This window comes from Lutra lutra, chromosome 10, assembly GCF_902655055.1.
Source record: "Lutra lutra chromosome 10, mLutLut1.2, whole genome shotgun sequence".
Classification (NCBI taxonomy): domain Eukaryota; kingdom Metazoa; phylum Chordata; class Mammalia; order Carnivora; family Mustelidae; genus Lutra; species Lutra lutra.
Window position 1 is genome coordinate 20,479,511 of NC_062287.1, and position 23,891 is coordinate 20,503,401.

At 38.5% G+C, this 23,891-nt stretch overlaps 1 protein-coding gene across 3 annotated transcripts in view; it reads left to right on the plus strand.

Annotated features, from left to right (window-relative positions):
• Window positions 1–23,891, plus strand: part of CCDC15 (coiled-coil domain containing 15) — an 87,738-nt gene that overhangs the window by 16,618 nt on the left and 47,229 nt on the right. Inside the window, exons 7-14 of one of the 3 annotated variants that reach the window (XM_047692825.1) lie at window positions 2,195–2,316; window positions 3,032–3,664; window positions 4,234–4,356; window positions 4,606–4,728; window positions 6,577–6,651; window positions 7,581–7,703; window positions 14,460–14,552; window positions 16,822–16,925. In XM_047692825.1, coding sequence (XP_047548781.1) covers window positions 2,195–2,316; window positions 3,032–3,664; window positions 4,234–4,356; window positions 4,606–4,728; window positions 6,577–6,651; window positions 7,581–7,703; window positions 14,460–14,552; window positions 16,822–16,925 — 1,396 coding nt within the window. The remainder of the gene's footprint in view (window positions 1–2,194; window positions 2,317–3,031; window positions 3,665–4,233; window positions 4,357–4,605; window positions 4,729–6,576; window positions 6,652–7,580; window positions 7,704–14,459; window positions 14,553–16,821; window positions 16,926–23,891) is intronic. The other 2 variants (XM_047692826.1, XM_047692827.1) reach the window with 2 other exon arrangements.

Sequence of the window (23,891 nt, forward strand, 5' to 3'; positions counted from 1 at the left end):
CCACTCCCCCGCTTGTGTTCTCTGTCGCTGTGTCTCTCTCTGTCAAATAAATAAAATCTTTAAGAAAATAAAAAATTTTTTTAAAAAGGGAAAAAAATGGCTTGTTAGAGCTGTCCACAGCTAATTAAGTCTGGGTTTAAGGGTTAAGATTCTAATGTCCAGTATTTTTTTTCCTAACAGTTCTATTGGGATATAATTTATATACCACACAGTTTACCCATTTGAAGTATACGTTTTGGGGGCGCCTGGGTGGCTCAGTGGGTTAAGCCTCTGCCTTCGGCTTGGGTCATGGTCCCTGGGATTGAGCCCCATATCGGGCTCCCTGCTTGGCGGGAAGCCTGCTTCCCCGTCTCTCTTCCCGTTCACTCCTCCTGCTTATGTTCCCTCTCTCGCTGTGTCTCTCTCTGTCAAATAAATAACTAAAATCTTAAAAAAAAAAAAAAAGTATACGTTTTGTATTGCATGAAGCACTGGGTGTGGTGCATAAACACTGAATCTTGGAACACTGAAAAAATAAAGTATAGATTTCAGTGGTTTCTAGTATATTCACCAGTTTGTACAATTGTCAACATAATCTGATTTAGAACACTTTCTTCACCCCTAAAAAAAATCCTGGGGCGCCTGGGTGGCTCAGTGGGTTAAGCCGCTGCCTTCGGCTCAGGTCATGATCTCAGGGTCCTGGGATCGAGGCCCACATCGGGCTCTCTGCTCAGCAGGGAGCCTGCTTCCCTCTCTCTCTCTCTCTGCCTGCCTCTCCATCTACTTGTGATCTCTCTCTGTCAAATAAATAAATAAAATCTTTAAAAAAAAATTAAAAAAAATCCTATTCCCATTAGCTGTCACTTCCCATTCCCTCCTTTCCCTATCCCCCGTCCTAAGCAACCACTAACATGCTGTCTGTATAGATTTGCTTATTCTGGACATTTCATCTAAATGGAATCATATAATACACGGTCTTTTGTGACTGGCTTCTTTCACTTTGCATGTTTTCATTATGTTGTAGAATGTATCAGTACTTCATTCCTTTTAATTCCCAAATAATATTCCTTTTATGGCTATATCACGTTTGGTATATGCATTCATCAGTTAGTTGATGGACTTCTAGGCTTTTGTGAATGACTGCGACAAACACTTATAAACGTGTTGTGTGGACATTCATTTCTTTAGTAATGGAATTTTGGGATCCTAGGCTAACTCTATGTTTAATATTTTGAGGAACTGCCAAGCTGTTTTCCATCAGCAATATATGTGGATCCCAATTCCCCACGTCCTCACCAATACTTATTATTGTCCATCTTTTTTATTATAACCATCCTACTGATGTGAGGTGATATCTCACTGTACTTTCGATTTGTGTTTTCCTGATGACTTATGATCTTGAGTATCTTTTCACGTGCTTATTCACCCATTTATATGTCTCTTATGGAGATAATGTCTATTCAGATGTGTTCATTTTTTAATTGGGGTATTTGGTTTTTTTATTACTGAGTTATAAGTGTTCTTTATATATTCTGGATACATGTTCCTTATCAGATACACATGATGTGCAAATATTTTTTCCCATTCTGTAGGTTGTCATTTCACTTTCTTAATGCTATCATTTATATAAAATTTTTAATTCTGGTGTTGTTTATTTTTTCTTGTGTTGCTTGTGCTTTTGATGTAGTATCTAGTAAATCATTGCTTAATCTAAAGTCATCAATAATTTCTGCTATGTGTCCTAAAAATTTTATAATTTTAGTTCTTACATTTAAGCCTATAACCCATTTTGAGTAAATTTTTATATGTGGTGAAGAAGTGTTTTAATTTAATTCTTTTCCATGTAGATATCCACTTGTCCCAGTACCATTTGTGGAAAATTATTCTTTTTCCATTGAATTTTCTTGCCGCTCTTGTTGAAAACCAGTTGACTGAGAGTTTATCGATGTCTTAATATTATTTTCTGAGATCCATGAACATGGGATTGGGATGTCTTTCCATTTATTTAGATCTTTTTAAATTTCTTTCAACAGTGTTTTATAGTTTTCATTATATAGTCTTATGCTTCTTTTGTAATGTCCTGTTTTTATAATATTTGATTATATTGACCTACCAAATTATATTAATAGTGTGCTGAATCCCAGGATTTTATTGTAATCACATTGTTTCTACCTGTAATAGATCCTTTTTTTCATTGTCGATTGTGTCGTTTTGTAGGAAACTGACTCTGAGGAATCTTCATCTATTACGACAGATAAGGAGACAGAGAATTTGTTTTGGGAAGACCAGCATTCTCTCCTTTCTGAAGACAGGGGCAAACCTTTCAGCAGAGTTCAGGTAAAGCAGAGTGGAAGGAGATTGTATAATAGAAGTTAAACTAAGTGTGATTTGGGTTGCCATATTGTACTAGTTTGGGAAAATAGGTTTAGGTTCTGTTAAGTTGAGCAAAGATGAAAATTTCCTGTTTTATTCTAGTAATTTGTTTGACTTCAGTATCTTTTTTTATTTTTATTTATTTTTATTGTTTTAAAGATTTTTTTTATTTGAAAGAGAGCGAAAGAGAGCATGAGCAAGCACAAGCAGAGGGAGCAGCAGGCAGAGGGAGAGGGAGACGTAGGCTCCCCAGTGGCAGTGAGCCTGACACAGGGCTCAATTCCAGGACCCTGGGATCATGCCCTGAGCCGAAGGCAGACTCTTAACCCACTGAGCCACCCGGGCACCCCTTTGTCTTTTTTTCTAAGATTTTATTTATTTATTTGGAAGAGAGTGAGAAAGAGAGAGCACATGACTGACAGAAAAAACAGGAGCAGGGGGAGGGGCAGATGGAGAGGGAAAGGCAGGTTCCCCACTAAGGAGGGAGCCTAACACGGGGCTCTCAATTTCAGGACCCTGGGATCATGACCTGAGCTTCAGGCAGACGCTTAACCCACTGAGCTACCCAGGAGCCCCTAACTACCGTATCTTTTTGAGATTATTTTAGGAATCTTATGGGAAAACCTAGAGTGTTGCTACTACCTGGCATTCTATGTTTGATGTTTATGTTCACTTTTAGAAAGTACAGTTCAAAAATCCATTATTTGCCGTGATGAAAGAGGAAGAACAAAAGCAATTAGATCTTCAGGGCCTTCAGAATATTCTGCCAGAAGCCCAGGATTATCTTCCAGAAGGCCAAGGTGATCTGCTGGAAGCTGAGGATGATTTGACAGGAGTCCAGAGTGTTGAGCTAGAAGCTGAGAGTGTTGAACCAGAAGCCAAGAGTGTTGAGCCAAAGCTCAGTATCCCAGCTATTGAGCTGGAAAGCCAAGCTGTTGAGCCCAAAGTGCAGCCCATTGAGCCTAAAGCCCAGGCTGTTAAGATAAAAACTCAGGGTATTATGCCAGAAGCCCAGAATATTGAACTAGAAGATGAGAGTATTGTGTCTGAAGTCCAGGATTTGCTACCCAAAGAACAGTGTGTTCTTCCCAAAGACCAGAATATTCTACCCAGATGTCAGGACCAGGACTTTCTACTTAAAGACCAGGATTTTCTACCGAAAGACCAGAATATTCTACCCGAATGCCAGGACCAGCATTTTCCACCCAAAGACCATCATGTGCTCCCCGAAGACCAGAATAGTCAATCTAAATTTCAGGACCAGGATTTTCTACTAAAAGACCAGCATCAGCATTTTCTACCCAGAGAGCAGGTAAAACAGAGTGGAAAGGAGATAATAAGAAGAAATATCTACTTAAATTTTGGAGTGGGATTTGTGAGGACTAAATTGCAGCTGATTTGGAGAGTCATATTTGGAAAAAATAGTTTCCTCATAAATTCCTCAGAAGTCTGGGGTTCTCATTATATGTTAAAGTATTATCAGCAGCACATTACCACTTAATTGACAATTTACTTTTTTTTTTTAAGTCTTTATTAGGAAAAATATTTCTAGCAGCCATTATCTGCTTTGACAGCTGAAAGATGGAAAAGGGAGTGGCCCACAAGTGTGCAACAGTATCTTTTACTACTCAGGTTCCAAGTTCAGCCCTCCAGCAGAGATCAGTTAGGCCAAAAATAAGAAGAAAGGGACCAACAGGAAGCAAATTACATAGGGCTATAACTGGGCTTATGTGGAACAGAATATAGTGTTTTCTTTCTTTTCATATCATGTTCAGTTATATTCTGACCTCAGTTAATGCCAGAATTCTCACTGCAGCCTAAAGTATTGGTTAAGCTGTCTTTCTTAACTGAACAATTGGTATTTTTGTGTTCTTTCTTTAGGAAACTGGTTTGAAGCAGCCAGCATCAATTTTGATAGGCCCAAGAGGGAGAGAGGCGTTTCCTCTGAGTGTCCCTCAGGATCTTCCGCCCAGGCATCAAGATCAGACTTCCACCAGGGACAAGGTAGAACAGAAAAAAGGAGAGAGACCAACAGGAACTGAATTGTTCAAGGTTTTAGTTTGGAACTTGCAAAGGTTGTTCTCAGCTAGACTTTGCAAATGACAAAAAGTATGGCTTTCTGCTTTATTCCATATTTCACATTGTCTTGAGTTAGAAAAATTACTGTAAGGCCCTCAATAAAGCCTGTAGTATTACTACTATCATATTATTCCTACTGGACAACTTATAATTAGTGTTTTTGTTTTCTTTTAGAAAGTACGCTTCAAGGAGTCATATTTTGATGTGTCAAGTGAAAAAGGAAGAGAAGACTATTCTCTGGCAGGTTATCAGTATCTGCCTCCTAAACTACAGGACCAGACCTTCATGAGAGATCAGGTAAAGCAGAATAAAAAGGAGATAAATAGGAGATAAAGTAACTGGATTTTACATATTCTCAATAATTGGTAACGTGAAATATAGAAACAGGTGCAGAAGACCCTGGTCTGATGAACTCTATCAGCCAAATCAGTTCTGTCATTTAGAAGGTTGATAAATCACATTCACATTCTTATTGTAGAATCAAACTATTTTAGTTTACTAAGATTATACTACAACTTCTGCTAAAGCCCACATAGTATAAACACAAACATGCTGTCCCTATATGAACAGTGTAGGAAGATGTGGCAGATCCTAAATTACTTAATGTATGGGGAGTTTGTCAGACTACTCTGTCCATGGTTTAAGATTAAAAATTCAGGTCTACAGAGTTGAGCGAAAACTGTTGCATCCTCAAAAAAAAAAAAAAAAGGCATAAAATGAAAGTATTAGGGGCGCCTGGGTGGCTCAGTGGGTTGAAGCCTCTGCCTTCGGCTCAGGTCATGATCCCAGGGTCCTGGGATCGAGCCCCGCATCGGGCTCTCTGCTCAGTGGGGAGCCTGCTTCCCTTCCTCTCTCTCTGCCTGCCCCTCTGCCTACTTGTGATCTCTGTCTGTCAAATAAATAAATTAATTAATTTAAAAAAAATGAAAGTATTATATCCTTGTTCAAGTTAAAATGTATCAGATTATCCTCACCTGGTACCATTTCCCTGGAGTTCTCGTTGAAACCTACGATACTATGATTAGCTTGTTGCCCTGGTCAGACAGTTTGCTTTTTTATCTTTATTCCTTTAGAACATGTTTGTCAAGCAACTGCCATCTTTTATGAGAGCAGAGAGAATGAGTGATGAATTGCCTCTGGAGTATCCTCAGTATGTTGAACCTAAAACCCGGGACCAAGCTTCCCCTAGAGAATAGGTAGAGCAGAATACAGGGGGAAGACTTTCCTTCCTAAAAGAGTAACAGAGATGAAATGACTTAAAAGATTTGGGTTGAAGCTTCTCAAGCTAGTTCAGAGGTAGGCTACATAGAATTAAAGCTTCTAGAGTGAGGCAAAGAGCCTAACATTTTCAGTTATTTCAAAATGTGCCAGACCTAAAGTCTGTCCAGGTGAGAAAGCATATCTGTCGTTTGGGTTGCCAAAAGACAGGGTTTGTATAATATTGATTGGTTAATAGTAGATCATTCTACATAAACTCACATCCTGGAGCATATTTGACTTTCTGCATTTGGCTTTATAAATACTGAAGAGCTTTTCCTCTTGGCCATCTGAAGCAGTACATCAAACCAAACATTCTGCTCTACCAGCTTGCACACCAGTAATGAGGAAGGATTAAAACAAGCCATTTCCCGCCACAGAGCTCTCTGAACTTTACCACTGCAAGCTACTGTTTGTGCATGGAGTTACTGGGGACATCTAGTAGGAGTACTCGTAGAAATGACACAAGGTTGTTTCCTGGCTGTACCTTGGGAAAATGCTATCAGCACACAAAAATATTTCTTCCAAGCGTATTATTGAATAAAGAGTTACCCCATGCAAAACGAAACAAAACAAAAAACAAAGGACCAGAATAATCTGGGATTTGCTTTAAAATAGTCTGGGGAAAAAAGTGGGAAAAGAGACAAGTGGAAAAAAATTACTAATTATTGAAGTTGGGGGGATAGGTATCTTGGAATCAATTATACATTTTCATTGCTACTTTAATTTCTATTTGGAAATTTTGTATTAACACATGCAGGCACACCTGCACACCAGCTCTGTTATGTTATTCTTGCCTAGTATCATTATTTTGGAGTTATCACTGATGTCATTAGTTGTCACTAATCATTTCTGCTTAGACAGTTTTTTGTTTTGTTATTCCTTTAGAGCAAGTATATCAAGCAACCCTCATCTTATGAGAAATGGGAGATTGAAAGAAGAATTCCTTCTGGAGTGCCATCAGTATGTTTCACCCAGTGTTTAAGATCTTGCCTCTCTGGGGAATAAGTAGAGCAGAGTATAGGGAGGAATAAGTAGCAGAGAATAAATTGCTTAGGTTTTGGCTTAAGTTTAACAGGGAAATACAGTAACTACTTACGGGTTTAGTGTTAAGGTCAGTAAATAGTAGGCAGAGCTATCCTGTCCTCGAGTTCTGTGATGTTTCATACCATTCTGACCTGTGGAAACTACTTCCGGCCTCTTCACTGAGGCTTTTACCATTGCCTGGGCATGATGCTTCTGCTTTGACAATTGATGTTCAGTGTTGACGTTGTCTTTTAGCACAGGAACTATGGGCAGGCCTTACATAATGTGACAGATGAGAGATGGAGAAAGGAGTTACTTCCAGAGCGCCATGAATATGTTTTTCAGGATATCTAGGATCCAGGTTCAGCCGGAGAGCAGTAGAGCAGAGTGCGGTGAAAAGTAAGCAGCAGAAAGTAAATCAGTTAGCGTTTGATCTGGGCTTGCCAGAGCTGTACTTCTAACAACAGTACTGCCGCTGCTGCTGCTTGTGGTAATGTTCTCTTCTTAATCCTGTTAATAATAGAAGTAACAGCTTGCATTTGGTAAGCACTTTCCAGAACCAGAAGAGTTCTAGAACTTTGTATCCATTGTCTCATTTCTCATTCTCACAATCATCTGGGGAGATAGATACTGTGATTATCCTTGTTTTATAGATGAAGAAACTTATGACTGCCTTGTGGATACAGTTGAGACCCATAATGGTGGCAAGGAGTGTAATGTCTACTTTTATGCCATAAGGTATCAGACTATTGTAATAGACCTATGTAGAGTAGTAGGTCAGGGCTATCACTGCAGTCTACAGTATTTTTACTAGCATTATGTCACTGCTCATATACTTTGGTGACTGCTTTTGTGGGTTTTTTTAGAGCTTATACTTCAGAAGGCAGCCATCTGTTGGGACAGCTGAAAGATGGCAAGAGGATTTGCTTCTGGATGACCATCAGCATCTGCCAGCCAAGCACCAGAGAGAGGCTTCCAGCAAAAGACAGGTAGAGTATGAGTAATGGAATTTGGAGAGGATTGTACACACATACAGAGCTGGGATTGGTAAGACTGAGCAAAAAACAGATTCTTGTTTTATTTCATAGTGTGTGAAACTTATCCTGACCCAAGATTACTTTAGTGCTCTCGCTGAAACCGAGGATATTGGAAAAATTCTATTTTATATGTATGTTCTTTTATAAGGGGTGTATTTCTGATGGCCATTGTCTTTTACAGCAGGAGAGGGGAAGAAATGAGTGGTTTCTGAGGGAGAGGAGTCAGGAGGCTCTTCCACCCAGTGGCCAGGCCTAGATCTCTGTCAGTAAGCTGTTAGAGCATAAGATGGGATCACCAAGAAATTAGCTGTTCAGAATGTAAGCTGGAGCTTATTCGGGTTATATTGCCTGAGCAATATGTACTGAGCAATGTACTGAGTTAAGATCTGTGGTTTTTCAAGAAAACGCTACAGCAATCTGGCCTCCATGGCTTAACTGAAGTCTGGTATATTCCCACTAGAATTTGTCACTGTCCAAGTAATTTCTGTCTTGTGATTTTATGTTATTTTAACAACAGAGCCTTCAGGCAACCGGTGTTGTTAGGATATATAAAAGAGATAAAGAGACATTTCCTCTTGGCTCTTTTATAAGAGCAAAAGAAAAGGAGCATAAAGACAAAGTAGAATTTGGGCTGAGGTTTTCAGGACTACACTGTAGTTCCTTTGTAATTTTTAGTTTGTCTCTATGAGGTTGGCCTAAAGGTACACTGTCACATTTTATTCTACATTGTCACTTATATATCCTGAAGTGTGCCAAGTTCTTTCCTACCTCAGATCTGTAGCAATGTTTTTTTCCTTTGCCTGGATATTCTTCTCTTTTTTCTTCACAAAGCTGGTCACTTTTCATCCTTCAGGTTTCAACATAAATACCTCCTTGGAAAAGACTGTCCCGACCACCTTATCAAAAATAGGTCTCCTCTGTTTTGTTTTTCTCTATCCTTGCATTCTCTTTCCTTCTCTGTACACAAGACAATTTGTAATAATTCATTGATTTAACATGTTTTCCACTGGTCTGTAAGCTTTATGAGGAGAGGTACCACCCTTGATATGTTTATCAGTGTATCGGCAGCCTGTATAGTACAGTGCCTGGTACCTAATAGTCTCTTGCTAAATATGTTTTGAATTAGTCAATCAATCAGTTGTTTACTGAATGCCTCGTTAGGTGTTAGCCATTGTTTAGGTGCTAAATATCAAAGAGACAGTTGTGAATCAGACACAGAACTCAAATTTCAGACAGTCTAAAGAAGAGAGACTGACACATAAGCAGATAATTATGAAGCAACATAATTAATGGTAGAGAGGGCATAGGGTATTAACTGAGCACAGAAGAGGCATACCTAAGTGACTGTTTGCTTGAGGGTGCACTGCCTTGGTTGTCCCTCTGCCATACAAGCCCGATCCCCTGGGACAGTCCTTTCTCCTTGTAGGCTCCTGAGATAATCCAGCCTTATTGGAAAAAAAAACATTTTAATAGTGTAGATTTAGATCACAGTCATACTTGGGGCTTATAGTCATAGCTGCTTAGCATTTTTCTTGCTTGCCCTTTGTCAGCTCCCTCTCCTGCGGCCCACACTAATAATAGTAAACGTTAAATACTTTGTAAAGTTCTTGCTACATCCCCATACCCTCAGACTTTCATGAAGAAAATAGAAGCCGTCATGCACTAACTCCCTCAGCCATTTGTTTTTTTGGCATTCTCACCTATTCCTATTATGTCAGAAGAAGAGTTTTCTGTCCTTGGACCATGTTCTGGATTCTCTTGCCATCCTTTCTTCTGGGTCCAGTTTTGAATATTATATTGTGAGACTCTGGCTTCTGTTGAAATCCTCTGAAGAATGTTGCATCTTTTGTTTATTTGTTCTAACAGGCAATCAGCCTGGTTAAGTTTATATTATAAGTTCTTTCTCACTTTCCGTGAAGAGTGGCTCGAGCGTTAGTCAGTTTTCATAGCCTTCATTATATTCCTTTAGGTCCATCCCATGCATGCACAACTCGGGTGATTTGGGGACATATGCCAATTCATACACAGGTTTAAGGAATCCAGTTTTCTAGCTCACTCCTTCTCAGGATGCCCAACCCCTACACTCTCCAGATACCACAGGCCACATTTCCTGGAATCTTTATTTAGAATCAGTGAGGTGGAGAGGTCCATAGTAAGCTTACTCCTTGCCCAGTGCTGAAAGTCTAGTTTTTCTTACTTTTTTGAAAGCAGGAAATGTTTTCATTTTTATTGAAGCAAAAGTAAACACAAACAAAAAGAAAAAATAACCCAGAATTCCATAAATAACTATCATCAGTCCCTGCTATGTATCATTTTCAGATTGTATTCAGTCTGTTTTTGTTATTCATGGTAGTTATATAAAGTTGTCACATCGCAGTAGTGAATACTAAACCACTGTTCCTAGGGAAGATACAGAGTTCGTTTTTTGTGAGCCCCTGATCATGTTTTGGTCACTCATCAATACCTAACTTTGTTTTATGTGAATTTCTGTTTAAAGACACCTATTTAATACATAATGTTGATTTATTAACATGGACTCAGAGCCAGTAAGACTGTAACTCATTCCTGAATGAGCTCATTTCATACATGTATTTTCTCCATAAGGTATCAAGGCCTTCTTAAGAGTACTAGATAGTACTTCAACACTGTGCTTGGGAGCCATTTTATTTTATTTTATTCTGTCTTTTATTTTTATTTCTTTAAAAAAGATGATGTATTTTAAATGGAGGCACCTGGGTGGCTCAGTCATTAAGTGTCTGCCTTCGGCTCGGGTCATGATCCCAGGGTCCTCGGAATGAGTCCTGCATCGGGTTCCCTGTTCAGCGGGAAGCCTGCTTCTCCCTCTCCCTGCTGTGTTTCCCTCTCTCTTTGTGTCTCTCCCTGTCAGATAAATAAATAAAATCTTTTAAAAAATACAAAAGATTATGTATTTTAGAGAGAGAGAACAAGAGAGGGAGCCAGGAGAAGGGCAGAAGGAGAGGGAGAGAAATCTGCAGGCAGACTACCCACTGAGCTCAGAGCCTGATGGGATCTGGGACTCTGTCCCAGGACCCTGAGATCATGACCTGAGCTGAAATCAAGAGTTAGATGCTCAACTGACTGAGCCACCCGGGGGTCCTGGGAGCCATTTTAAATAGTGAAATCTCCAGTGTATGATGCAGTGTTTTTAGTATATTCAAAGGGTTGTGTGAAGTTTGCCACAGTGAATATTAGAACATTTTCTTCATACCCCTAAAGTCCTTACTCATTAGCAGCCAATTCCTTTTTCCTCTACCCCCCAACCCTAGGCAACCATTAACCAATTTTCTGTCTTATAGAGTTGCCTATTCTGGACATTTCATATAAATGGGATCATTATGGAATATATGGCCTTTCATGACTGGCTTTTTTCATTTACCATAATGTTTTCAAAGTTCATTGACCTTGTAGCATATAGCAGTACTTTATTCCTATCATTAGATGACATTCCATTTTATGCATGTAGCATGTTTTTTCCACTCATCGATTGATGGACGTTTGGATTGTTTCTACTTCTTGGCTGTTATGAATAATGTTGCTATAAATATTAGCATACAAGTTTTTCTGTGGATGTGTGTTTTCATTTCTCTTGAGTATATCAAGGAATGGAATTGCTAGGAATGTGGTGACTCTATGTTTAACCTTTTGAGGAACTGTCAAATTATTTTCTAAAGTGGCTGCACTATTTTTCATTCCTTCTAACAGTGTATAAGGGTTCTAATTTCTTCACATCCTCACCAGCACTTAATGTCTTTTTAATTATAGTTATATTAATGGGTGTGAGGTGGTATCTCATCGTGCTTTTGATTAATATTTTCCTGCTCGTTAATAGCGGGCATCTTTTCATGTGCTCATTGGCTATCTGTATTCTTTGGAAAACTGCTTATTAGGTTATCTGCCCAATTTGTAATTGAGTTATTTGTCTTTTGTTGAGTTTGTGAATTCTTAACATATTCTCCATACAAGTCCCTTATTACTTACATGATTTACAAATGTTTTCTCCCATTTTGTAGGCTTTTTGTTTTCTTGATGGTTTCCTTTGCAGCACAGTTTTTAGTTTTGAAGACATCTAAGTTAGTTACTTTTTCTTCTGTGGATTATGCTTTTGGTGTCATATCTAAGGAACCACGTAAGGCAGAATCATGAAGGTTTACTCTTATGTGTTCCTCTAAGAATTTTATATCTCTTGCATTTAGGTCTGTGATCCATTTTGAGTTAATTTTCATATGTGGTATAAGGTAGGAATTGAACTTCATTCTTTTGCATGTGGATATCCGGTTGTCCCAACACCATTTGTTGAAATGCTTACCCATTGAGGACTCTTGCCAAAAACCAGTTGATTGTAAATATAATGGTTTATTTCTGAACTGTCAGTTCTGTTCCGTGGATCTATTCTTTTTTTTTTTTTTAAGTCTGTTCTTTTTTTTTTTATATTTATTTATTTATTTATTTATTTATTTATTTTTTAAATTTTATTTTTTATAAACATATAATATATTTTTATCCCCAGGGGTACAGGTCTGTGAATCGCCAGGTTTACACACTTCACAGCACTCACCATAGCACATACCCTCCCCAGTGTCCATAATCCCACCCCCCTCCCAACCCCCCCTCCCCCCATCAACCCTCAGTTTGTTTTGTGAGATTAAGAGTCACTTATGGTTTGTCTCCCTCCCAATTCCATCTTGTTTCATTTACTCTTCTCCTACCCCTTAACCCCCCATGTTGCATCTCCTCTCCCTCATATCAGGGAGATCGATCATATGATAGTTGTCTTTCTCTGATTGACTTATTTCGCTAAGCATGATACCCTCTAGTTCCATCCACGTCGTCGCAAATGGCAAGATTTCATTTCTTTTGATGGCTGCATAGTATTCCATTGTGTATATATACCACATCTTCTTTATCCATTCGTCTGTTGATGGACATCTAGGTTCTTTCCATAGTTTGGCTATTGTAGACATTGCTGCTATAAACATTCGGGTGCACGTGCCCCTTCGGATCACTACGTTTGTATCTTTAGGGTAAATACCCAGCAGTGCAATTGCAGGGTCATAGGGTAGTTCTATTTTCAACATTTTGAGGAACCTCCATGCTGTTTTCCAGAGTGGTTGCACCAGCTTGCATTCCCACCAACAGTGTAGGAGGGTTCCCCTTTCTCCGCATCCTCGCCAGCATCTGTCATTTCCTGACTTGTTAATTTTAGCCATTCTGACTGGTGTGAGGTGATATCTCATGGTGGTTTTGATTTGTATTTCCCTGATGCCGAGTGATGTGGAGCACTTTTTCATGTGTCTGTTGGCCATCTGGATGTCTTCTTTGCAGAAATGTCTGTTCATGTCCTCCACCCATTTCTTGATTGGATTATTTGTTCTTTGGGTGTTGAGTTTGCTAAGTTCTTTATAGATTTTGGACACTAGCCCTTTATCTGATATGTCATTTGCAAATATCTTCTCCCATTCTGTCAGTTGTCTTTTGGTTTTGTTCACTGTTTCCTTTGCTGTGCAAAAGCTTTTGATCTTGATAAAATCCCAATAGTTCATTTTTGCCCTTGCTTCCCTGGCCTTTGGTGATGTTCCTAGGAAGATGTTGCTGCGGCTGAGGTCGAAGAGGTTGTTTTTAAGTCTGTTCTTAACCAATACCACACTATCTTGATTACTGAGCTTTGTAGTAAGTTTTGAACTTGGGAAGAGTGATTCCTCCAACTATGCTCTTCTGTTTCAAAACAATTTTAACTATCCCTTGCATTTGAATTTAAGGATCACCCTGTCAACTTCTACAAAAAAGTCAGCTGACATTTTGATGGAGATTGCATTTAATCTGTAGATCAGTTTGAAGAGTACTGCCATCTTATCTGTCCTTTCATGTCTTTTCATTCATTTAGACCTTCTTTAATTTCTTCCAACAATGTTTTTTAGGTTTCAGAGTATAAAATTTACACTAACCTTGTTAATTTTATTTTAAGTTTTTGGTGGTATGTTAAATGGATTTTTCCATTAATTTCATTTTTGGATTGTTAATTACAAGTATAAAGAAATACAATAGATTTTTGTATACTTACCTTATATCCTGCAACTTTGCTAAAAGATACGTAACTTTTAAGCTAAAAAAAGTAATATTGAGCTTTCATTCTAAAAGTTAGAGATCATAATTTGACCCATAACAAAGTAGGTATACTGTTATGTCGTAAATCTTTTCTAGTAATATGGGCGAAAGTTAGCTCCAGTTTTCTCACTTTCATGTCAGTTGATGTTATAATGTTTTTAGGTTCTTATTTGGACTCATACCCACCAAAAGAGTTGTATAAATTGAAAATGATTACAGCTTTGAGATAATAAGGGATCTGGCTTTATATCCTGGATTCAGTCCGAAGTATACTCAGAGTGATTTTAAGTGACCACTTTAGAAGAACTTTCATTCTGAACATTTTTATTTGTTATTAATTCATCCATGTTTTTAACCTGATTCATTTTCTTTGGTTTATTATTTTTTATTTGGTTTATTCCTTCTGAATCTGCTTCTTTCATTCTTTTAAAATTTATTTTATTTAATTGATTTTTTATTTGCTTGTCTTTATCCACTTGAGGTCCAAGTTGCAGGAGAAAAGAAACAATAGATAAACATATCAAAAGCACATACAGGGCTTGCTTTTGCCAATTTTGTCACTTTGTGTGACTGTACTTCTAACAGGTTTATGATGAATATCAATCAAGATCAAACACTGAATTCCAAATTCCACTGACACTCCAGTCTGGAGTAGATCAGGAAGAAGACAAGAGAGAGGTATGTAATGTTAATTGCTTTTGAACACTAGTATTTCTACTATAATAGTATGTATGAAATTGGGAAGGATTTACTGTGTTCTTACACATTAAGAACCAATACTACAAATTCCATGGAAAAGGAAAGAAGTTACTTGAGTCATTATAATATATTGAACTTTTCTTTCAAGCTTCTAGGATTTGGGATACCTTGATGTGAAATCAAATATCTGATCCTAGTGAATTTTTTCCATTAGTGTGCATTTGTCACAATAACTTAAAGGAAAGGTTTTATCTCATGACTTCCTTTTTTTTTCCCTTCTCAATCTAAAGTTGGGTTAAGCCAACAGTTTTTTTTTTTATTTAATTTTACTTTTTCAGTGTTCCAAGATTCGTTGTTTATGCACCACACCCAGTGCTCCATGTGATACGTGCCCTCCATAATACCCACCACCAGGCTCACCTAACTCCCACACCCCTCCCCTCCAAAACCCTCAGATTGTTTCTCAGAGTCCACAGTCTCTCATGATTCATTTCCCCCTCCAATTTCCCCCAATTCACTTTTCCTTTCCTTCCCCTAATGTCCTTCGTGTTATTCCTTATGCTCCAGAAGTAAGTGAAACCATATGATAATTGACTCTCTCTGCTTGACTTATTTCACTCAGCATAATCTCCTCCAGTCCCATGCATGTTGATACAAAAGTTGGGTATTCATCCTTTCTGATAAAGGCATAATAATCCATTGTATACAGTTTTTAACACTGACGATGTGCCAGAATCAGATGTGGAGCTTTTTTCAAAATATAAATACCTGAACCCAAACAGATATACTGATCAAGATATTGAAAGGTAGGTTTGGGGAATCTGTGTTTTTAAAAAAATTACCACTGATGCTTGTGATGGCCTCAATATTAAGAACCAGCTATTAGACTTTTAATAATTTTTACCAAAAGGATATAAGCTACTCAAAGGGCAAAAATATGTCCATGTGTACATTAGTGCCCTTTAAGTAGCTTTTGTCCTTAAAAGAGAATATATAAACCCAGAGCATAAACCCAAAGGGCAATAACACTTGCTTTTTTAAAAAAATTTTAATTTTTTTAATAAACATATAATGTATTATTAGCCCCAGGGGTACAGGTCTGTGACTCACTTCACAGCACTCACCATAGCACATACCCTCCCCAATGTCCACAACCCCACCACCCTCTCCCTACCCCCCTCCTTCCAGTCCCCCTCAGTTTGTTTTGTGACTTTAAGAGTCTCTTATGATTTGTCTCCCTCCCAATGCCATCTTGTTTCATTTATTCTTCTCCTATCCCCCAAACCCCCCACATTGCATCTCCACTTCCTCATATCAGGGAGATCATATGATAGTTGTCTTTCTCTGATTGACTTATTTCGCTAAGCATAATACCCTCTAGTTCCATCCACGTTGTCGCAAATGGCAAGATTTCATTTCTTTTGATGGCTGCATAGTATTCCATTGTGCATATATACCACATCTTCTTTATCCATTCATCTGTTGATGGACATCTAGGTTCTTTCCATAGTTTGGCTATTGTGGACATTGCTGTATAGCATTTGCTTTTATTATACTTGTTCCCTTTCTTTGGGAGATTGGGGGTGGGGCAGAGAGAGAATCCCAAGCAGGCTCATACCTAGCAGGACCCCAATGTGATCCTTGATATTACAACCCTGAGATCATGACCTGAGCTGAAATCAAGATCGGATGCTTAACTGCCTAAGCCACTCAGGCGCCCCTATACTTGTTCCCTTTGAAAGTTTGGCGCTGAGATATTCCTCAGTCCTTCTTCCCTCTTTCCTACCATATGAGGCTAGGCTTAGAGTATTCTTTTGTGATGTGGTTTTAATTTTGGAAATTTAAAGTGACTATTGTTCTTTTATAAAATACCTCTCCCATTCTTCCTTTGGCCCTGCTTCTAAGGTACTTATTACTTGGGAACACAGAGTAAATATAGTCATATATCTTATCACACCAAATGCAGTCATTTCCTCAAGTACTGTTGACAAAGGACTGGACTAAGGGCAAACTAAATTAGTACTTATTTCCCTGATTTGTCTGTACTATCGAATAGCTGTGTGCTTGAGAATATAAAACTTTTTCTGTATATGATATTATCCTAGGTCACCATAAAATAGAAGGAAATTAAGGACTTAATTCCATGTGTCTTTTGTTTCATCTAGTTTTATATATGGCACAAGGATATTTTCCTTCTTTGGAAAGTCCTCAGAGCAGAATCTTAACATTTTCAACTTCTTCCCTTTAGCGTCAAAAGCAATACCTGAGATACAGACGACTTTTCATGGATATTGAAAGGGAACAAGTAAAAGAACAACAAAGGCAAAAAGAACATCAGAAGAAAGTTGAAAAGTAAGTTCTTTGATCCTTAATGTGAGCCTTAAATTACCAGTTAAGATGATTTTGAAAGCTAAGTTTTAGAAATAATCAGGTGGTTTTGGCTTCTGATCCATAGTGTAAATGTTTTTTATCTGGATAGAAGTATGAAAGGTAGTTAAGAGCTATGTTTTTTTTTTAATAGACTTTTTTTTTTTTTTTGAAAAGTTGTAGGATTGCAGCAAAATTAAGCAGAAAGTACTGAGAGTTTTATTTACCCCCTTATGGTATACATGGACTGTCTCCTCTCCTGTCAACATCCTGAATCACAGTGGTACAGTTGTTACAACTGGTAAACCTCCATTAACACACTATAATCCATATTTTACTTTGGGATGCACTTAATATATTAACATATAATGTATTATTTGTTTCAGGAGTACAGACAGGTCTGTGAATCATCAGTCTTACATAACTCACTGCACTTACCAGCACATACCCTCCCCAGTGTCCATCACCCAGCCACCCTATCCCTCCCACGACCCTCCCCTCCAGCAGCCCTCCGCTTGTTTTCCTGAGATTAAGAGTCTCCTAAGGTTTGTCTCCTTCCCCAGTTTTGGGATCCACTCTTGGTGTTATACATTCTTCCGGATTTTGACAAATGGATAACGACTTGTATCCACATAATATAATATACAGAATCATTTTACTGCCCTAAAAATGCTTCGTGCTCCACCTATTCATCTTTCCTCCCAGCCCATGGCAACTACTGATCTTTTTATTGTCTCCATTGTTTTGCCATTTCCAGAATATCATAAGGTGGGTATAAAATTACATAGCCTTCTCGAACTCTCAATCTTCCACTTAGTAAAATGCATTTAAATTTCTTCTAATACCTTTTCATGGTTTGACAGCTAATTTTTTTTTAAAGATTTATATTTATTTATTGAGAGAGAGAGAATGAGAGAGAGAGAGATCACAAGCCAGGGGAGGGTCAGAGGGAGAAGCAGACTCCCTGCCGAGCAGGGAGCCCAATGCGGGACCCCATCCCGTGACTCCAGGATCATGACCTGAGCAGAGGCAGTCACTTAGCCAACCAAGCCACCCAGGTGCCCTCATTTCTTTTTAGTGTTGAGTAATATTCTGTTGTCTGGTTATACTACAGTTTTGTTTCTCCATTCACCTTCTGAAGGAATCTTGGTTTCTTCAAAGATATGGCAGTTATAAATACAGCTGCTTTAAATATCCATGTGTAAGATTCATGTGGGTGTATGTTTTCACCTCATTTGGGTAAATACCAAGTAGTATGTTTGCTAGATAAAATGGTTAAGAATACGTTTACTTTTGAAAGAAACTGCCAAATTTTATTCCAAAGTGGCTGTACCATTTTGCATTTCTGTGAGCAATGAACAAAAGTTCCTGTTGCTCCAGATCTTCTCCAGCATTTGGTGTTATCGTTGTTTTGGGTTTGGGCCATTCTAACAGTTGTGTAATAGTATCTCGTTTCAATATGCAGTTCCCTAATGACATAGGATGTGGAACATCTTTTCATTTGCTTATTAGCCATCTGTACCTTTTCTTTGGTGAGGTATCTGTTTAGGTCTTTGGCTCATTTTTTTTAATTAATTTTTTATTTTTTCAGCATAACAGTATTCATTATTTTTGCACCACACCCAGTGCGCCATGCAATCCATGCCCTCTACAATACCCACCACCTGGTGCCCCCAACCTCCCACCCCCCACCCCTTCAAAATTCTCAGATCGTTTTTCAGAGTCCATAGTCTCTCATGGTTCACCTCCCCTTCCAATTTCTCTCAACTCCCTTCTCCTCTCCATCTCCCCTTGTCCTCCATGCTATTTGTTATGCTCCACAAATAAGTGAAACCATATGATAATTGACTCTCTCTGCTTGACTTATTTCACTCAGCATAATCTCTTCCAGTCCCGTCCATGTTGCTACAAAACTTGGGTATTCATCCTTTCTTTTTTTCTTTTTCATCTTTTTTTTTTACAGCTTTATAAACATATATTTTTATCCCCAGGGGTACAGGTCTGCAAATCGCCAGGTTTATACACTTCACAGCACTCACCATAGCACATACCCTCCCCAATATCCATAACCCCACCCTCCTCTCCCAACCCCCTCCCCCCATCAACCCTCAGTTTGTTTTGTGAGATTAAGAGTCACTTATGGTTTGTCTCCCTCCCAATCCCATCTTGTTTCATTTACTCTTCTCCTACCCCCTCAACCCCCCATGTTGCATCTCCTCTCCCTCATATCAGGGAGATCATATGATAGTTGTCTTTCTCCGATTGACTTATTTCACTAAGCATGATACCCTCTAGTTCCATCCATGTCGTCGCAAATGGCAAGATTTCATTTCTTTTGATGGCTGCATAGTATTCCATTGTGTATATATACCACATCTTCTTTATCCATTCGTCTGTAGATGGACATCTAGGTTCTTTCCATAGTTTGGCTATTGTAGACATTGCTGCTATAAACATTCGGGTGCACGTGCCCCTTCGGATCACTACGTTTGTATCTTTAGGGTAAATACCCAGCAGTGCAATTGCAGGGTCATAGGGTAGTTCTATTTTCAACATTTTGAGGAACCTCCATGCTGTTTTCCAGAGTGGTTGCACCAGCTTGCATTCCCACCAACAGTGTAGGAGGGTTCCCCTTTCTCCGCATCCTCGCCAGCATCTGTCATTTCCTGACTTGTTAATTTTAGCCATTCTGACTGGTGTGAGGTGATATCTCATGGTGGTTTTGATTTGTATTTCCCTGATACCAAGTGATATGGAGCACTTTTTCATGTGTCTGTTGGCCATCTGGATGTCTTCTTTGCAGAAATGTCTGTTCAGGTCTTCTGCCCATTTCTTGATTGGATTATTTGTTCTTTGGGTGTTGAGTTTGCTAAGTTCTTTATAGATTTTGGACACTAGCCCTTTATCTGATATGTCATTTGCAAATATCTTCTCCCATTCTGTCAGTTGTCTTTTGGTTTTGTTCACTGTTTCCTTTGCTGTGCAAAAGCTTTTGATCTTGATAAAATCCCAAAAGTTCATTTTTGCCCTTGCTTCCCTGGCCTTTGGTGATGTTCCTAGGAAGATGTTGCTGCGGCTGACGTCGAAGAGGTTGCTGCCTGTGTTCTCCTCGAGGATTTTGATGGATTCCTTTCTCACATTGAGATCCTTCATCCATTTTGAGTCTATTTTCGTGTGTGGTGTAAGGAAATGATCCAATTTCATTTTTCTGCATGTGGCTGTCCAATTTTCCCAACACCATTTATTGAAGAGGCTGTCTTTTTTCCATTGGACATTCTTTCCTGCTTTGTCGAAGATGAGTTGACCATAGAGTTGAGGGTCCATTTCTGGGCTCTCTATTCTGTTCCATTGATCTATGGGTCTGTTTTTGTGCCAGTACCATGCTGTCTTGATGATGACAGCTTTGTAATAGAGCTTGAAGTCCGGAATTGTGATGCCACCAACTTTGGCTTTCTTTTTCAATATTCCTTTGGCTATTCGAGGTCTTTTCTGGTTCCATATAAATTTTAGGATTATTTGTTCCATTTCTTTGAAAAAAATGGATGGTACTTTGATAGGAATTGCATTAAATGTGTAGATTGCTTTAGGTAGCATAGACATTTTCACAATATTTATTCTTCCAATCCAGGAGCATGGAACATTTTTCCATTTCTTTGTGTCTTCCTCAATTTCTTTCATGAGTACTTTATAGTTTTCTGAGTATAGATTCTTAGTCTCTTTGGTTAGGTTTATTCCTAGGTATCTTATAGTTTTGGGTGCAATTGTAAATGGGATGGACTCTTTAATTTCTCTTTCTTCTGTCTTGTTGTTGGTGTAGAGAAATGCAACGATTTCTGTGCACTGATTTTATATCCTGACACTTTACTGAATTCCTGTACCAGTTCTAGCAGTTTTGGAGTGGAGTCTTTTGGGTTTTCCACATATAGTATCATATCATCTGCAAAGAGTGATAGTTTGACTTCTTCTTTGCCGATTTGGATGCCTTTAATTTCCTTTTGTTGTCTGATTGCTGAGGCTAGGACTTCTAGTACTATGTTGAATAGCAGTGGTGATAACGGACATCCCTGCCGTGTTCCTGACCTTAGCGGAAAAGCTTTCAGTTTTTCTCCATTGAGAATGATATTTGCTGTGGGTTTTTCATAGATGGCTTTGATAATATTGAGGTATGTACCGTCTATCCCTACACTTTGAAGAGTTTTGATCAGGAAGGGATGCTGTATTTTGTCAAATGCTTTTTCAGCATCTATGGAGAGTATCATATGGTTCTTGTTCTTTCTTTTATTAATGTGTTGTATCACATTGATTGATTTGCGGATGTTGAACCAACCTTGCAGCCCTGGAATAAATCCCACTTGGTCGTGGTGAATAATCCTTTTAATGTACTGTTGAATCCTATTGGCTAGTATTTTGGCGAGAATTTTTGCATCTGTGTTCATCAAGGATATTGGTCTGTAGTTCTCTTTTTTGTTGGGATCCTTGTCTGGTTTTGGGATCAAGGTGATGCTGGCCTCATAAAATGAGTTTGGAAGTTTTCCTTCTATTTCTATTTTTTGGAACAGTTTCAGGAGAATAGGAATTAGTTCTTCTTTAAATGTTTGGTAGAATTCCCCCGGGAAGCCGTCTGGCCCTGGGCTTTTGTTTGTTTGGAGATTTTTGATGACTGTTTCAATCTCCTTACTGGTTATGGGTCTGTTCAGGCTTTCTATTTCTTCCTGGTTCAGTTGTGGTAGTTTATATGTCTCTAGGAATGCATCCATTTCTTCCAGATTGTCAAATTTGTTGGCGTAGAGTTGCTCATAGTATGTTCTTATAATTGTCTGTATTTCTTTGGTGTTCGTTGTGATCTCTCCTCTTTCATTCATGATTTTATTTATTTGGGTCCTTTCTCTTTTCTTTTTGAGAAGTCTCGCCAGGGGTTTATCAATCTTATTAATTCTTTCAAAGAACCAGCTCCTAGTTTCGTTGATTTGTTCTATTGTTTTTTTGGTTTCTATTTCATTGATTTCTCCTCTGATCTTTATGATTTCTCTTCTCCTGCTGGGTTTAGGGTTTCTTTCTTGTTCTTTCTCCAGCTCCTTTAGGTGTAGGGTTAGGTTGTGTACCTGAGACCTTTCTTGTTTCTTGAGAAAGGCTTGTACCGCTATATATTTTCCTCTCAGGACTGCCTTTGTTCTGTCCCACAGATTCTGAACCGTTGTGTTTTCATTATCATTTGTTTCCATAAATTTTTTCAATTCTTCTTTAATTTCCTGGTTGACCCATTCATTCTTTAGAAGGATGCTGTTTAGTCTCCATGTATTTGGGTTCTTTCCAAATTTCCTCTTGTTATTGAGTTCTAGCTTCAGAGCATTGTGGTCTGAAAATATGCAGGGAATGATCCCAATCTTTTGATACCGGTTGAGACTTGATTTAGGACCAAGAATGTGATCTATTCTGGAGAATGTTCCATGTGCACTAGAGAAGAATGTGTATTCTGTTGCTTTGGGATGAAATGTTCTGAATATATCTGTGATGTCCATCTGGTCCAGTGTGTCATTTAAGGCCTTGATTTCCTTGTTGATCTTTTGCTTGGATGATCTGTCCATTTCAGTGAGGGGAGTGTTAAAATCCCCTACTATTATTGTATTCTTGTCGATGTGTTTCTTTGATTTTGTTATTAATTGGTTTATATAGTTGGCTGCTCCCACGTTAGGGGCATAGATATTTAAAATTGTTAGATCTTCTTGTTGGACAGTTCCTTTGAGTATGATATAGTGTCCTTCCTCATCTCTTATTATAGTCTTTGGCTTAAAATCTAATTGATCTGATATAAGGATTGCCACTCCTGCTTTCTTCTGATGTCCATTAGCATGGTAAATTTTTTTCCACCCCCTCACTTTAAACCTGGAGGTGTCTTCGGGTTTAAGATGAGTTTCTTGTAGGCAACATATAGATGGGTTTTGTTTTTTTATCCATTCTGATACCCTGTGTCTTTTGATTGGGGCATTTAGCCCATTAACATTCAGAGTAAGTATTGAGAGATATGAATTTAGTGCCATTGTATTGCCTGTAAGGTGACTGTTATTGTATATTGTCTCTGTTTCTTTCTGATCTACTACTTTGAGGGTCTCTCTTTGCTTAGAGGACCCCTTTCAATATTTCCTGTAGAGCTGGTTTGGTATTTGCAAATTCTTTCAGTTTTTGTTTGTCCTGGAAGCTTTTAATATCTCCTTCTATTTTCAATGATAGCCTAGCTGGATATAGTATTCTTGGCTGCATGTTTTTCTCATTCAGTACTCTGAATATATCATGCCAGCTCTTTCTGGCCTGCCAGGTCTCTGTGGATAAGTCTGCTGCCAATCTAATATTTTTACCATTGTACGTTACAGACTTCTTTTCCCGGGCTGCTTTCAGGATCTTTTCTTTGTCACTAAGACTTGTCAATTTTACTATTAGGTGACGGGGTGTAGACCTATTCTTATTGATTTTGAGGGGGGTTCTCTGAACCTCTTGAATTTTGATGCTTGTTCCCTTTGCCATATTGGGGAAATTCTCTCCAATAATTCTCTCCAATATACCTTCTGCTCCCCTCTCTGTTTCCTCTTCTTCTGGAATCCCAATTATTCTAATGTTGTTTCGTCTTATGGTGTCACTTATCTCTCGAATTCTCCCCTCGTGGTCCAGTAGCTGTTTGTCCCTCTTTTGCTCAGCTTCTTTATTCTCTGTCATTTGGTCTTCTATATCGCTAATTCTTTCTTCTGCCTCATTTATCCTAGCAGTGAGAGCCTCCATTTTTTATTGCACCTCATTAATAGCTTTTTTGATTTCAACTTGGTTAGATTTTATTTCTTTTATTTCTCCAGAAAGGGCTTTTATATCTCCCGAGAGGGTTGCTTTAATATCTTCCATGCCTTTTTCAAGCCCGGCTAGAACCTTGAGAATCGTCATTCTGAACTCTATATCTGACATTAC